Below are 11,018 nucleotides of genomic sequence, written 5' to 3' on the forward strand. Positions count from 1 at the left end.
CAAAAAACACAGCCAAATCAGCACAAAACCAAACACAGGCATGTTACGATGACTCCTCAATGCGCAATCCAGTTGTATAGCCAGCAACATAAATATAAATATATGACTTTTGACAGAGATTCTTAACCCAGTTCTTCTGGGCCTGCACTCAGTCCACATTCACTGATCAATAATAATTCTGGTTCCTGCAAAACAAAGTCCATTTTTTTTTTAAATAATACATTTTACATTTTTTATTACTATAAAAAACAAACAAACAAAAAAACATGCTGCATCCAAATATCTTTTCAGAATTTCTCCATCACTCAGATTTTTGTGTTTTGTTTTAAAAAATTATATAAATTATACATTTATGAATAAGTAATCTATAATTAATGTAAGATTGCATAGTGACTTAAAAAACAAATTTGAGGTGTGAAACGAGTTCCTGAGTGGTGTTTGTCGCCTCACTGTTGCACCGCTGTTTTGAACCCCATAGCCATCTGCGGCTGGGAGTCTGTTCTGTGGGTGGGATGGTGTTAAGATTTCAATCACCCTTGCTGGTGCTGGGGGACTCAGTAAACCTGAGCAGTGTGGGGGCTTCGTCACGTCAGACCTGCTCGGATATAGCATCTAATAGACCCGTCACGATCACTTTACCTGGTGATTAACTGCAATTAACCATTTAATTAAACTGCAGAAAGCACACTTCTGTTGTATACATTATAAACAGCCTGTACGCCAGCGCCAAACGGGGTGAAAATGGGTGAGGTATGGAGGGAAAAAGAAAGACACATGGAGGAAAATACAGTAGAAAAGGTGGAGGAGATAGGTATGGGTGGACTGCACCCAGCTAAACAGACCAGCACCACTGTGTCCAACGCTTTCAACACTCCTCACTCAGCTAGTGTTAAGCGACTGAGCAAACATGTGTTTGGGATGTAAGGGGCATGTTCAGGAGACTGATGGGGGAAAACAAGCAGTCAAAGTGTAGAGAATCTCACCAATAACAAAGGCAAAAGACTCCAGCAAGGTTAACTGCTAATCAAGCCGGGCGTGGGGGGGGTGAGCCAGGTGGCACAATATTCATTAAGGCATCCTTGTCAAAATCTAGTCCAGCTACAAGGGTGGGAGGCAGCGTGTTCCCCATTACTCCTGCCAAAAGATCACACAGCAGGCTGGTCAAAAATGCAAATATGGCTTCAGAGCAGCCGATATTCAACAGCCTGGACGAGAGACCGGCCAGCACGAGGGTACCGGGCCTTGACCTGGACGAGAGACGGGCCAGCACGAGGGGACCGGGCCGTGACCTGGACGCTGGTCTCCCTGATGTGCCTTACGCTGTTCCTAATAATTCTGTATAGGTGAAGAATAATTTTCTAAATAGACAACTAAAGCACTTTTGTAAACTGCTGAGGATAAGAGAACCTGTGAAATGCAATAAATACAAATGTAAATTTTAAAAAATCATTACTCTAAGCTATTGGCTCCAAGGCAGAAACCCCCTACCACGCCCCACTCTGTCTCAGTCTTGCCAGAAGAGAAACATCTGATCAAGTCAGCAGAAATTCAGGAAACTGGAATCATGACTGAAGATGACAAACACCCACCACATTCCTGCACATGCTTCTAACACATGCAAGTGTACACACACACACACACACATATACAGACACACCAACAGAAAGTGGAGCAGTGGCTGTACTCATTACACAGACAAACTCCCACCATCTGCTGCCGTGCTATGGGGGTATAAGCGAGCCAACAGCATGCATGGTCCTGTGCGTTAGCATGTTTGTGAGGAGCAAAAACCTTTGACGAGGGGGAGGGGTGCAAAACAAGGTACCTACTGCCAAACTACGCACCATGTCAAGTTTCAACATGAACACAGACATAACTATGGCCGACTTGTGTGCGTCTCTCTCTCTCTCTCTCTCTCTCTCAGGGAGTGCCACCTACACTAAAGTCAGTCATGCAGATCAGGTTGCCGTCTTAAAATTTGGACAAATCACAGGAGGCTCCTGATCTGAAGCAGCCCTGGTTCTACCTGTCAGGCAAGTTCTGTTCAAGGAATCTGCACTTAACATCTTTCCAAGCTCCCTTCCAGAGGTTTAAGTGTTAACGGCACTAGGAGAACGATGAGAGATCTGATTTTCACAAGGTCGCACGGTGGAGGAGATGTGCATGATCTTAGCTAGGGTTCACAGTTTGTCACGTTTCCTGATGCGTTTCATACAATGAGCAGTTAAGGTTTTAGTGCCGGACCAACTCTTCTTAGGAGATGTCAACCATTTCACAACCGCGAGGCTCTCTCCGCAACCCAACGAGACAGACCGGTCGTAAATTCCGAGCAAAAGTCAATCTAAACGTATATATCAGAAATGTTCATGAACACTGGGCAGCAATAGCCATAATCATAATCTGCTATTAAAATCATACATTTTAGCCTCATGTTACTGCCAGTCATACTAACTCCACTGCCAGCAACATAAGTGCAGCTTCAGACATACAGTGCAGTAGCGGACAGACAGGCAATGCTGGTAGATGGTTTAATTCAGGTGCGAAGACAAACTGGAAGACAAAGTAGCTTCGTGAGCTAACCTAACTCCGAGTTGAGGAAAAGTTTGACCGCCGCGACTGCGCGCCCGGGACGGCCAATCTGTCAACCAGCATACCGTAAACAACTCTTAAACTTTCACGTTGCGAGAGGACAATTGCGAGAAACCTCCGAGCCACCCAAGAATTGCGACAGCTAAAAGATTTGTCAGACACACCCTCTGTGTAAACCAGCAAATGCGGACAGGAAAGCCGTTTAAATGACCCGAATGAATGAGCACGAATCCCGTGTGGCTAAACTAAACGAAATTTCTCTTAAAACAGCGTCTTACATGAAGGTGCGAACCAACTCGGAGTGACTTTACACTCGTATTTCCTGTCCGTTTCCCCACACTAGTCCAACCACAAAGAGTCGCCAGCGCTGGCCAGAATTACAGCGACGCGCGTATCTCTTTATAAAACACCAGCGATAATCAGACTTTCGCCCGCACCTGGACATAGTTGCTCTCGCAGTAGTCGGCTACTCTGGTGAGGTTGTGATGGCTCTCCACCAGGGCTCTTTTGCCGGCGGGGATCTCGTCCTCTAACAACATTTGCAGCTCTGCCATCTTACATCCCTGCGCGGCGCTCCGTCGTCGTCCCTATGATGAGCGCCGCAAACGCGGCGGTGGGAGAGGCGCTCCCTCTCCCCGGCGCGCCTCCGCGCCTATACGCACGGCGGCGCTGCGGAGCAACGGCCCAGCGCCGAGGACAGGGCACGCCGGGGCATGGAGTTTTACGGCACCCCGTCCAAAACGGGACAGGACAACACGCAAAGACATAATTTAATACAATAACGTTTTAGCCAGCTTTAAAGTCATGCCACAACCCTAGCACTCATTATAACGTGAAAAACCGGTCGATAACTGCTCGGATTCGTTTTACTACGTGCTTTTGTGAGGCACGGACAGACAGGAGTTAGCTCGTGTGAAACGACTACATTTCCTGGAGTGAAGGCCTTTAATCATTGCATTGTGGTAGTTGTAGGATTTTGTGACTCGCTTACACGTTACACCCTAACACAGCTTGCGAGGATGGCCCTCGTCACGGAACTACATTCCCCGGCGATATATGAGAGCCTCGGCCCGTGTCGCTAAAGTGTTTGCGAGGTCGAGGTCTTCATCGCTGGTCGCTGGCTAGCAAACAGATGGTAAGGGATTAAGTCATTATAAAATCTGCACGACGTTGCTTGCTGTGCACTTCACGCTTTTTTTTTTTTTTTTTTTTTTTAAATCACGAAGGGTCGAGTGCTTGTATGATGAAGGTTATGTCTAATGTTTCCTGACCTTCCATTTAATCAGCGACATTAGTTGATGGTTTAATGCACTGGGTTAATCTGTAAACGCGGTGTTCCGTGGTTTATAAGGATATAGTGATATATAGCGAAATGCACTTTGCTACCACACTGTTCCGAATTAACCTGTCAGGTCGGACAGCGTGCTTACACTGCAACGAAGCGTGCGTGCCGCTTCGGAAACTCGTTTGCAAATTCCAATGTAAACGCGATACTTTTCTCTTCTTCTCCTCAGGTTTGATTCAGTGGTCTGTGGATCCCAAGTCACGATGGAGCCCGGTACCAAATCCACCCAGGAGCAGCGGTTCGCTGCAGCAGTCAAAGTGATCCAGAGTTTACCTTCGAACGGTGAGACACCGCGCGCGCGCGCACGCTGCTCGTTAACGTGGCACCAGCCCGCGGCGACCTGCGCGGGGGTTTGACAGCAGTGCGTCGTGCGGCGCTTTAAACGACGGCGTCTCCGCAGCATGATTATTGTAGTTTAATTCTGCAGCGGGACGGGACATTGACCCGTGAGGACGGAGTCTGACCGGTTAGGATTACTGGTGTCGGATTCAAGTCGTTACACGTGTGGAAAACACGAAGCACTGTGCGCGTGCTCATGGCTTGGACGCAAACGCGCACTTTTAGATCGCCACCGAAATTTGACACACACGGAGGCTTCGATATACTAACTGGACGTGAGGCGTGAATATGAATGTGCAGCGTCACAGCACTGTACGTTTCAACGCATCCATCTCATGTTACAGGCTCCTTTCAACCGTCCAACGAAATGATGCTGAAATTCTACAGCTACTACAAGCAGGCAACTCAAGGTCCATGCTGCATTCCCCGGCCAGGCTTCTGGGACCCCGTTGGCAAAGTCAAATGGTACCAGACAAGATTAACAACTTCTATGAAAATTGTTTTTCTTAGTTTTTGTAGCACTTTGCACAGTTCGTGGCAGTTTTTGGTCAATGCTTTTTTAAAAAAGTAATTGAGACTAGAATATTACACTGTTAGATTTAACCTCTGATCCACTGGGAATAAAGCAAACATTTGTTAAGTTGGAAGGTCAGTGACCTAGAACAAAAATGCTTGTTGTTCACATTCAGACTAAACTGACATTCATGAATAACCGAGTTGTAACTTTGTGTGCAGGCAGAAGTATTTTATTTGGCCCTGAAAAAGGTTCTCCCTGCACCACTAGGAAAGTTAATGGTACAGTGACCTTTCCCAACGCAGTAGTTCACTCACTGTGATGGTTTTCACATTATTTGGGTTGGAGTCCCTGAGCTGCACACAACCCTGAAAACAATAATGGCTGAATGTCCTTGAAATATGGTTACAGATGGTGTGATCGTGCCTAGAACTACAGCTGCTCCATTTAACCTGAAAAGACATCAGAAATCAAGACCATCTTAGCAATACAAAAGTCCCAATCAGTGGTATTTTTATTTTTGTTTGTTTATAGGGATGCGTGGCACGCTCTTGGAGACATGCCGAAGGATGAGGCGATGATCGCATACGTGGAAGACCTAAAGCTGGTAGTTGTTTCAAACGCTTAAGAACGTTTGTTTGCCAGCACCATTATCCAGTCACTCGCCGTGATCTCTCTTCTCGCCTTTGTGGGGTTGATTTCGGTTCAGATTCTCGAGAGCATGCCCGTGACGGACCAGGTGGAGCAGCTTCTACACGTGATCGGGCCGTTCTACGAGCTCGTGGACGAGAGGAGCAAAATCACACACGTGTCGGACCTGAGCACAGGTGAAACTCAACAGTCTTTGTTCTTATTTTTATCATCTGTAATAATGTTATGTTTTCATTTAAATATATTGTCATTTTTGCTTTAATATTTAATCTTTTACATCATAGCCTTTTTTCCCCTAAACTAAACAAAAAAATGCTACTTAAATATATAAAGTTGTGCGTATAAGTGGAGTCAGGATATCTGGTTGTCTAGTTTTATTGATCTGTGCATTTGGGAACATGTATATTCAGCACCCAGAATAAGTTATCAGTGGTACTCTATGAACATTACCTGTATTATTATAATACGTAGCACTTCTTTTTCTTCATTTTGTTAGTTATTTATTGTATTTGCTTTTGGTTTGGTGCTTAGCCCAGTTGGAAAGATTGGCTAGGCAACTTGAAGGCAAGTGTGTTCACCCACCAGCTCCTCCAAGTTTTGAATGTAGAGCTATTAGTTTAGTTATGGCTGTGTTGGTTTCCAAATCTCCAGATTGGTGTATTGCTGCAGATTTTATGCTCCTAGTTAGTTTGTTTGCATTCTTTCTAGTGCCTTAATGGTAAACTAGATTTTACAGCTCAGTTCATGCAGGTAACTCAAAGCCCGCGTGATAAGTGTGCGTTGTGATCGCTGTTAGGATTTGGGAGTTCGGTAACTGCGCCCTCGAAGGCCGTCACTAAGAGCATCATCAGAAATATGCAAATGAACGGAACCTTAGACGGCCATCTTGCGCAACGTAGTGAGAACCCGATGGAGGAACAGGAGGACGGAGGCGACGATGGCGACAGTGGTGATGACGAAGGTGAGAATGAAGAGGAGGAAGAAGAGTTGGAGCATATAAAAAAAGGTAATGCTGTCATGAGAAGACATCTGCAGTTATTTAAAACCCATTAACAACTTTAATAATTTAAAAAAGAGTAAAGTTTGAAAGTAAACGCTCCACCCCCTTCAGCCCAAGCACCAGAGAAAAAGGCGCCAAGCGGGAAAGTCGACAGTGTCCCGAACGGCAGCGTTGGCCAGAGTGCAGCGACTGTGGCGAACGGAGCACACGGCTCCAAATCTGCCCTCAATGGAAAGGACTGGGTGGAGAATGGTGGTGTCACTCAGACTGGGGCGAGTCAAAATGTCAGTAGTCACACCAGAGGTGAGAAAATCAAAGATCAAACAGATAGAGTTGCACAGATGGTGCTCACAAGCACTTTACCTGGAAGTGAAATGAGCTGGGGGGTGTATATCATATATTATATTATATAAAATGCACTTTATTTATTTATAATGGGGGAATATATATATATATATATATATATATATATATATATATTTTTATTTATTTAGTTTTATTTGTATTTTTTTTAAACCTTTTTGTTTTGTTTTCTTTTCCCCATCACAAGGTATTTGATAATGTGCATATCTTAATACTCAGTACTGGGTAGTATAATTAATACACATTAAGACATTTACCCTAACATTCACCCCCAAACACTGACATTTACCCCAACACTCATGGGCCTGATCACTGACATTCAGCTATTGTTCATAAGCTCTTCATGACCCTTTAAACCAGGAGTTCAAGGTTAAACATCAGCCTTGACTTACAGATTTAACCTCACACACCTCACCCTAAGAATTTAGTTATTAATAATGGGGCATATTGGTCATTTATTACTGTGAATTATTCAGTAACTACATTGAAACTATTATGAAAGTTATGTAGTAATGAGAGCAGGTCTTTGAAGTCATTCTGATGGATTACTTTTAATCTACAAGTATTTCTTATAATAAGATAACTTAAAGAATAGCACATTGGATAACAATTTCAGAAAATAACCTTGCTGACACAACTTTATTTGCATCTAGGATATTAATAATATTATAGTTGAAGCAAAATCATATAATTGCATTCTAATTTTTCAAAGACGATAACAATGATGTGGCCCCGCCTCCTCATGTGGCAAGTGATTCTGACAGTGAGGTGTACTGTGACTCCGTGGATCAGTTTGGCGTTGACGAGGTAAGACGTAGCTAGATACCGTGAAACTTCACTGAGCACTCTTAATCCATCGTAAGACTTCTTATATCAAAGTGTGTGTGTGTGTGCAGCAGGGCTGTGAACCATGTGTGATCCACTCTCTCCACGAAAGCCCCAGCGCTCTGTCCTTTCTGGAGGAGACTCAGCCCACGGGGCTGGACCTCGATGGCCTGCCCGGAGCGCAGGAAGGCGCCCGACGCGGAGGGGAGGATGGAAAGACTGGCAGCGGGGGAGCCCAGAGACAGGGCCTCGGTGTGGGCAGGCCTGGCAGTGCTGTGGTCAGGAGAGGACGAGGTACAGCGTGTACAGAGCACTGCACTGGCATTACAGGAGCGCAGGAGTGCTGGGAGTTGTAGTTTAAAATCCCAGCCACTTTTAACAGCTAATGTAAATGCAGTTGGCATTGGCATGAATATGTAACCAATAAAACAAGGCTGCTGGAAGAGCATAGATGGTCAAAATGATATTATGAATATGAAATGACCACAGAGAAATATGTTTCGAAAGGAAGAACTAGGAAAATAATTCCATAAAGCTATAAAGAGCTTGATCATAATTGCTATGTACGGTTCTCATTTGCATAATTCTAATTGATTAGTCTAGTAACAAGTGTGTGTGTGTGTGTGTGTAATATATATATATATATATATATATATATATATATATATATATATATATATATATATATATATATATTAATTCCACACACGCACACAATGTTCCTTTCAATGGTTGAATGGTCATGTTCGTCAGGTTCTAGGTCTCCAGGCCCGGGGTCCGGCGCTACAAGGCCGTTACACGCCGGAGAAGGTGGAGAAGGCTGGGGTCCTACTGGAGGCATGGGCGGGGACCTTAACGAGCAGATCGTCACGGCTCTGTCCCGCCTCCAGGAGGACATGCAGAGTGTCCTGGAGAGACTGCACACACTAGAGGTCCTCACAGCCTCCCAGGTTACAAACTACTCTTCTGTAAGCCAGTTATGGTTTAGGTTTCACAAGCAGTGACCTCCACCAGTGTCTGGACTTCTTCGTTTGTTTGTTTATTTCTGACTCTATACAGAATGTTTATTTGTAAATAAATGCTTATTTGTATACTTCTCTCCTCCCAGGCAAGAGTGTCAGCTTTGCCATCAGAGTACCTGCAAGCACCAGCAAACGAACCTCAGAAGGTGTGTGGGGCCACTTTGTGAAGGTTTAGTCTGGCAGCTGTGCGCTTGTTCCTCACCCAGGGGCTTCTCGGAGTGACTGATCTGTGGTGCTGAAGTCGTGTGAAGCACGAGTGCTGTGGGATAAACTGAAATTGCTTTAGTTATTTGATTTGAGAGCTCTCTCTCTAACACACACAGTACAATACGATATATACACATACTTCTGTGCGTGTAATTGCATAAAGCCTGCATGCAGGAGCTAGAGTAATATAGCAAGTGTGTTTGTGTTTGCTGTGTGCAGAAGTATTCCTGGTGGCCTTTTCACGTGGCCCCTACTACAGTGGCTCTTGCTATTGTCTGGCCCTTCATAGCACAGTGGCTCATTCGTCTGTATTTGCGGCGACAGAGAAGGTAACCGTACACAAGCCCGGTATTTCACATTGTCATGTAGTATTGTAATATAAAGTTGAATCTTGGAGGCAAATGCATGTAGGATGGGGCATGCAAGTGTCCCCACACCAGACGCTAGCACACGTGGCTGTCCCCCCTGTGGACGTGACAATCCAGGCCATAGAATTTTGTCTCCACCTTATCCATGCATGCATGTTTGATGTTTATTTATTAATAATAATTTAAGAAAATGTACGGTAATACTTTTTAAATGTAAATATAAAAGTTGTATTTGTGATCTAAAACTCATGGTATAAATTTGGGTCTCATCCAATCTGGGATCACTTTAATTCTTTGTTTGCTAAGCAAGTGATCTGCTGTCTGCCTGTGTTGTAGAAAACCCCACTGATGGGCGTGATCTCAGGGTGCGTGAGGGAACAGGCTGGGTCCTCTTCAGTTCGTCCTCTCATCTGCTTCATCCCTGCTTTTGCACTATAATGACAGCACTAAGAACAGACATAATACATGAATGGATGAAAGGATGAAATTGCAACTTATAATCAATCATAAAGGCTTTTTGTACTTTTTTAGTGTAATATAAACTAAGATTAGAACTGCTTGGTTTGAGAAAACAAGTAATGTAGGAAACAAAATGTCTTTTTTTTTCATATTGAAACCCAACAGGGCATTATGATCTTTGTGAAGCCCATAGTTATTGTGTTGGTCAGTCTGCTTCAATTGACCATACAATCACGTGTGCAAAGCTGCTAGCTGGTCATCCCCCAAGTATACCGATACTGAGGCGTAGAGGTTTAGTGTAGCAAGACCACTGAGGCATATACGTGTAGACCCCAGAATGTGTTCAAGGTAAATCTGAAATGTTGTGTTCAGAGTTGCCTAGTGTTTGTCCACACCCACACCAGAACAAAGCCATGCTCCAAAGTCTTGCAGGGCTGAAATAAGCGGAAGGTGATGTGGACGTTTGTACCAGCATCACTGCTGTGGCTGTCTGGTAGAAAGTCCACGTAACTGGTGTTGGAGCATGTCAAAACTTAACTGATACACACACTGATTAACAGAGGAGGGTAATTATCATATCACTGTCATAACTGTAATATGGGAAACTCGTACAAGAATCGCTCTCACCAGAAAGACTTAACATGTTTTAAGCATATTTCATTTTTTAAATGATACTGTGTCTCTAATTCTGTAAAGTGTGTTCCCCCATTTCAGTATGAAGCATTGTGAATTGCTGTACATCACATTAAGTTCTGCTGTTTGCATTAGACTGACAGTAATTAATGCATTTGTATTCAGAATTATCCTTTGAACCTGTTTCCTAATAGTGTAATTTGCTAAATACTGTATATCTATAATACATGTAAATTAGAAATAGACTATATAATATATGAATGAGTGATATTTTAATTGTAACATACTGTAAAATAGAATTTAAAACTATATTGAATTGATATCTGACTTTTTAAAGTAATTAGGTGAGGGTGTGTGTGTTTTGATTAGAAACATCTTTCTAGTAATGAAAGGATTAATAACCACTGTCTCCTTCAAATGAGCATCTGTGCATGTTCTGATTGTGAGCCTGGAGCACGAATAAACCTTTCACCTGGTTCTGGAGCATTCTGGTCACCTGCAAAATGTTTTAGTTTTTCAACTGAATCGTTTACTCTAACAAACCTCTTATGGTTGTACATTTTTAGGATCAAGAAACCATATTTACATTATTCATAGCATGGCTGCTGAAGTTATAGTCCCAAAATGTTGAGCATAGATTGTCAAATATCCCCTTACTACTCTAATGCGGAATATTTGGCTGACTAAAGAATTGTGACATTTG

The 11,018-nt window shown here is 43.6% G+C and overlaps 2 protein-coding genes across 16 annotated transcripts in view; one reads left to right on the forward strand and one right to left on the reverse strand.

Annotated features, from left to right (window-relative positions):
• The window catches only part of abi1a (abl-interactor 1a), a 32,501-nt gene extending 29,264 nt beyond the window's left edge, over window positions 1-3,237 (reverse strand). For 4 of the 12 annotated variants that reach the window (XM_027017766.3, XM_081696777.1, XM_027017767.3 and 1 more), the window contains exon 1: window positions 3,027-3,235. In XM_027017766.3, the coding sequence (XP_026873567.2) occupies window positions 3,027-3,143 (117 nt within the window). In that variant the 5' untranslated portion in view covers window positions 3,144-3,235. Of the gene's footprint in view, window positions 1-3,026 lie in introns of all 12 variants that reach the window. The other 8 variants (XM_027017773.3, XM_027017765.3, XM_081696775.1 and 5 more) reach the window with 5 other exon arrangements.
• Window positions 3,238-3,586: 349 nt separating this feature from the next.
• On the forward strand, window positions 3,587-10,798 carry acbd5a (acyl-CoA binding domain containing 5a). Of its 4 annotated transcripts, none has more exons than XM_081696772.1 (14): window positions 3,587-3,724; window positions 4,104-4,216; window positions 4,618-4,738; window positions 5,322-5,394; window positions 5,497-5,614; window positions 5,970-6,002; window positions 6,235-6,444; window positions 6,550-6,741; window positions 7,514-7,608; window positions 7,698-7,920; window positions 8,380-8,576; window positions 8,735-8,794; window positions 9,075-9,184; window positions 9,560-10,798. In XM_081696772.1, the coding sequence occupies exons 2-14, from the start codon at window positions 4,138-4,140 to the stop codon at window positions 9,570-9,572; spliced, it is 1,524 nt and encodes a 507-aa protein (XP_081552898.1). In that variant the 5' UTR covers window positions 3,587-3,724; window positions 4,104-4,137; the 3' UTR covers window positions 9,573-10,798. The 4 variants fall into 4 exon arrangements, with proteins under 4 accessions (XP_081552898.1, XP_081552900.1, XP_035387055.2 ...); XM_081696774.1 differs by having other exon boundaries at window positions 7,701-7,920; XM_081696773.1 differs by lacking the exon at window positions 3,587-3,724 and adding an exon at window positions 3,756-3,838.
• Window positions 10,799-11,018: the final 220 nt, after the last annotated feature.

The sequence above is a fragment of the Electrophorus electricus genome, chromosome 14 (genome assembly GCF_041902795.1).
Source record: "Electrophorus electricus isolate QZ-2024a chromosome 14, ASM4190279v1, whole genome shotgun sequence".
Lineage (NCBI taxonomy): Eukaryota > Metazoa > Chordata > Actinopteri > Gymnotiformes > Gymnotidae > Electrophorus > Electrophorus electricus.

Bases quoted from the DNA above. Each gene is read 5' to 3' on its own strand.
- acbd5a (XM_081696772.1), top strand. From the start codon at position 4,138: ATGGAGCCCGGTACCAAATCCACCCAGGAGCAGCGGTTCGCTGCAGCA. The intron at 5,395-5,496 runs GTAGTTGTTTCA...ATTTCGGTTCAG, and splicing joins ACGTGGAAGACCTAAAGCTG to ATTCTCGAGAGCATGCCCGT. The intron at 7,609-7,697 runs GTAAGACGTAGC...GTGTGTGTGCAG, and splicing joins ATCAGTTTGGCGTTGACGAG to CAGGGCTGTGAACCATGTGT.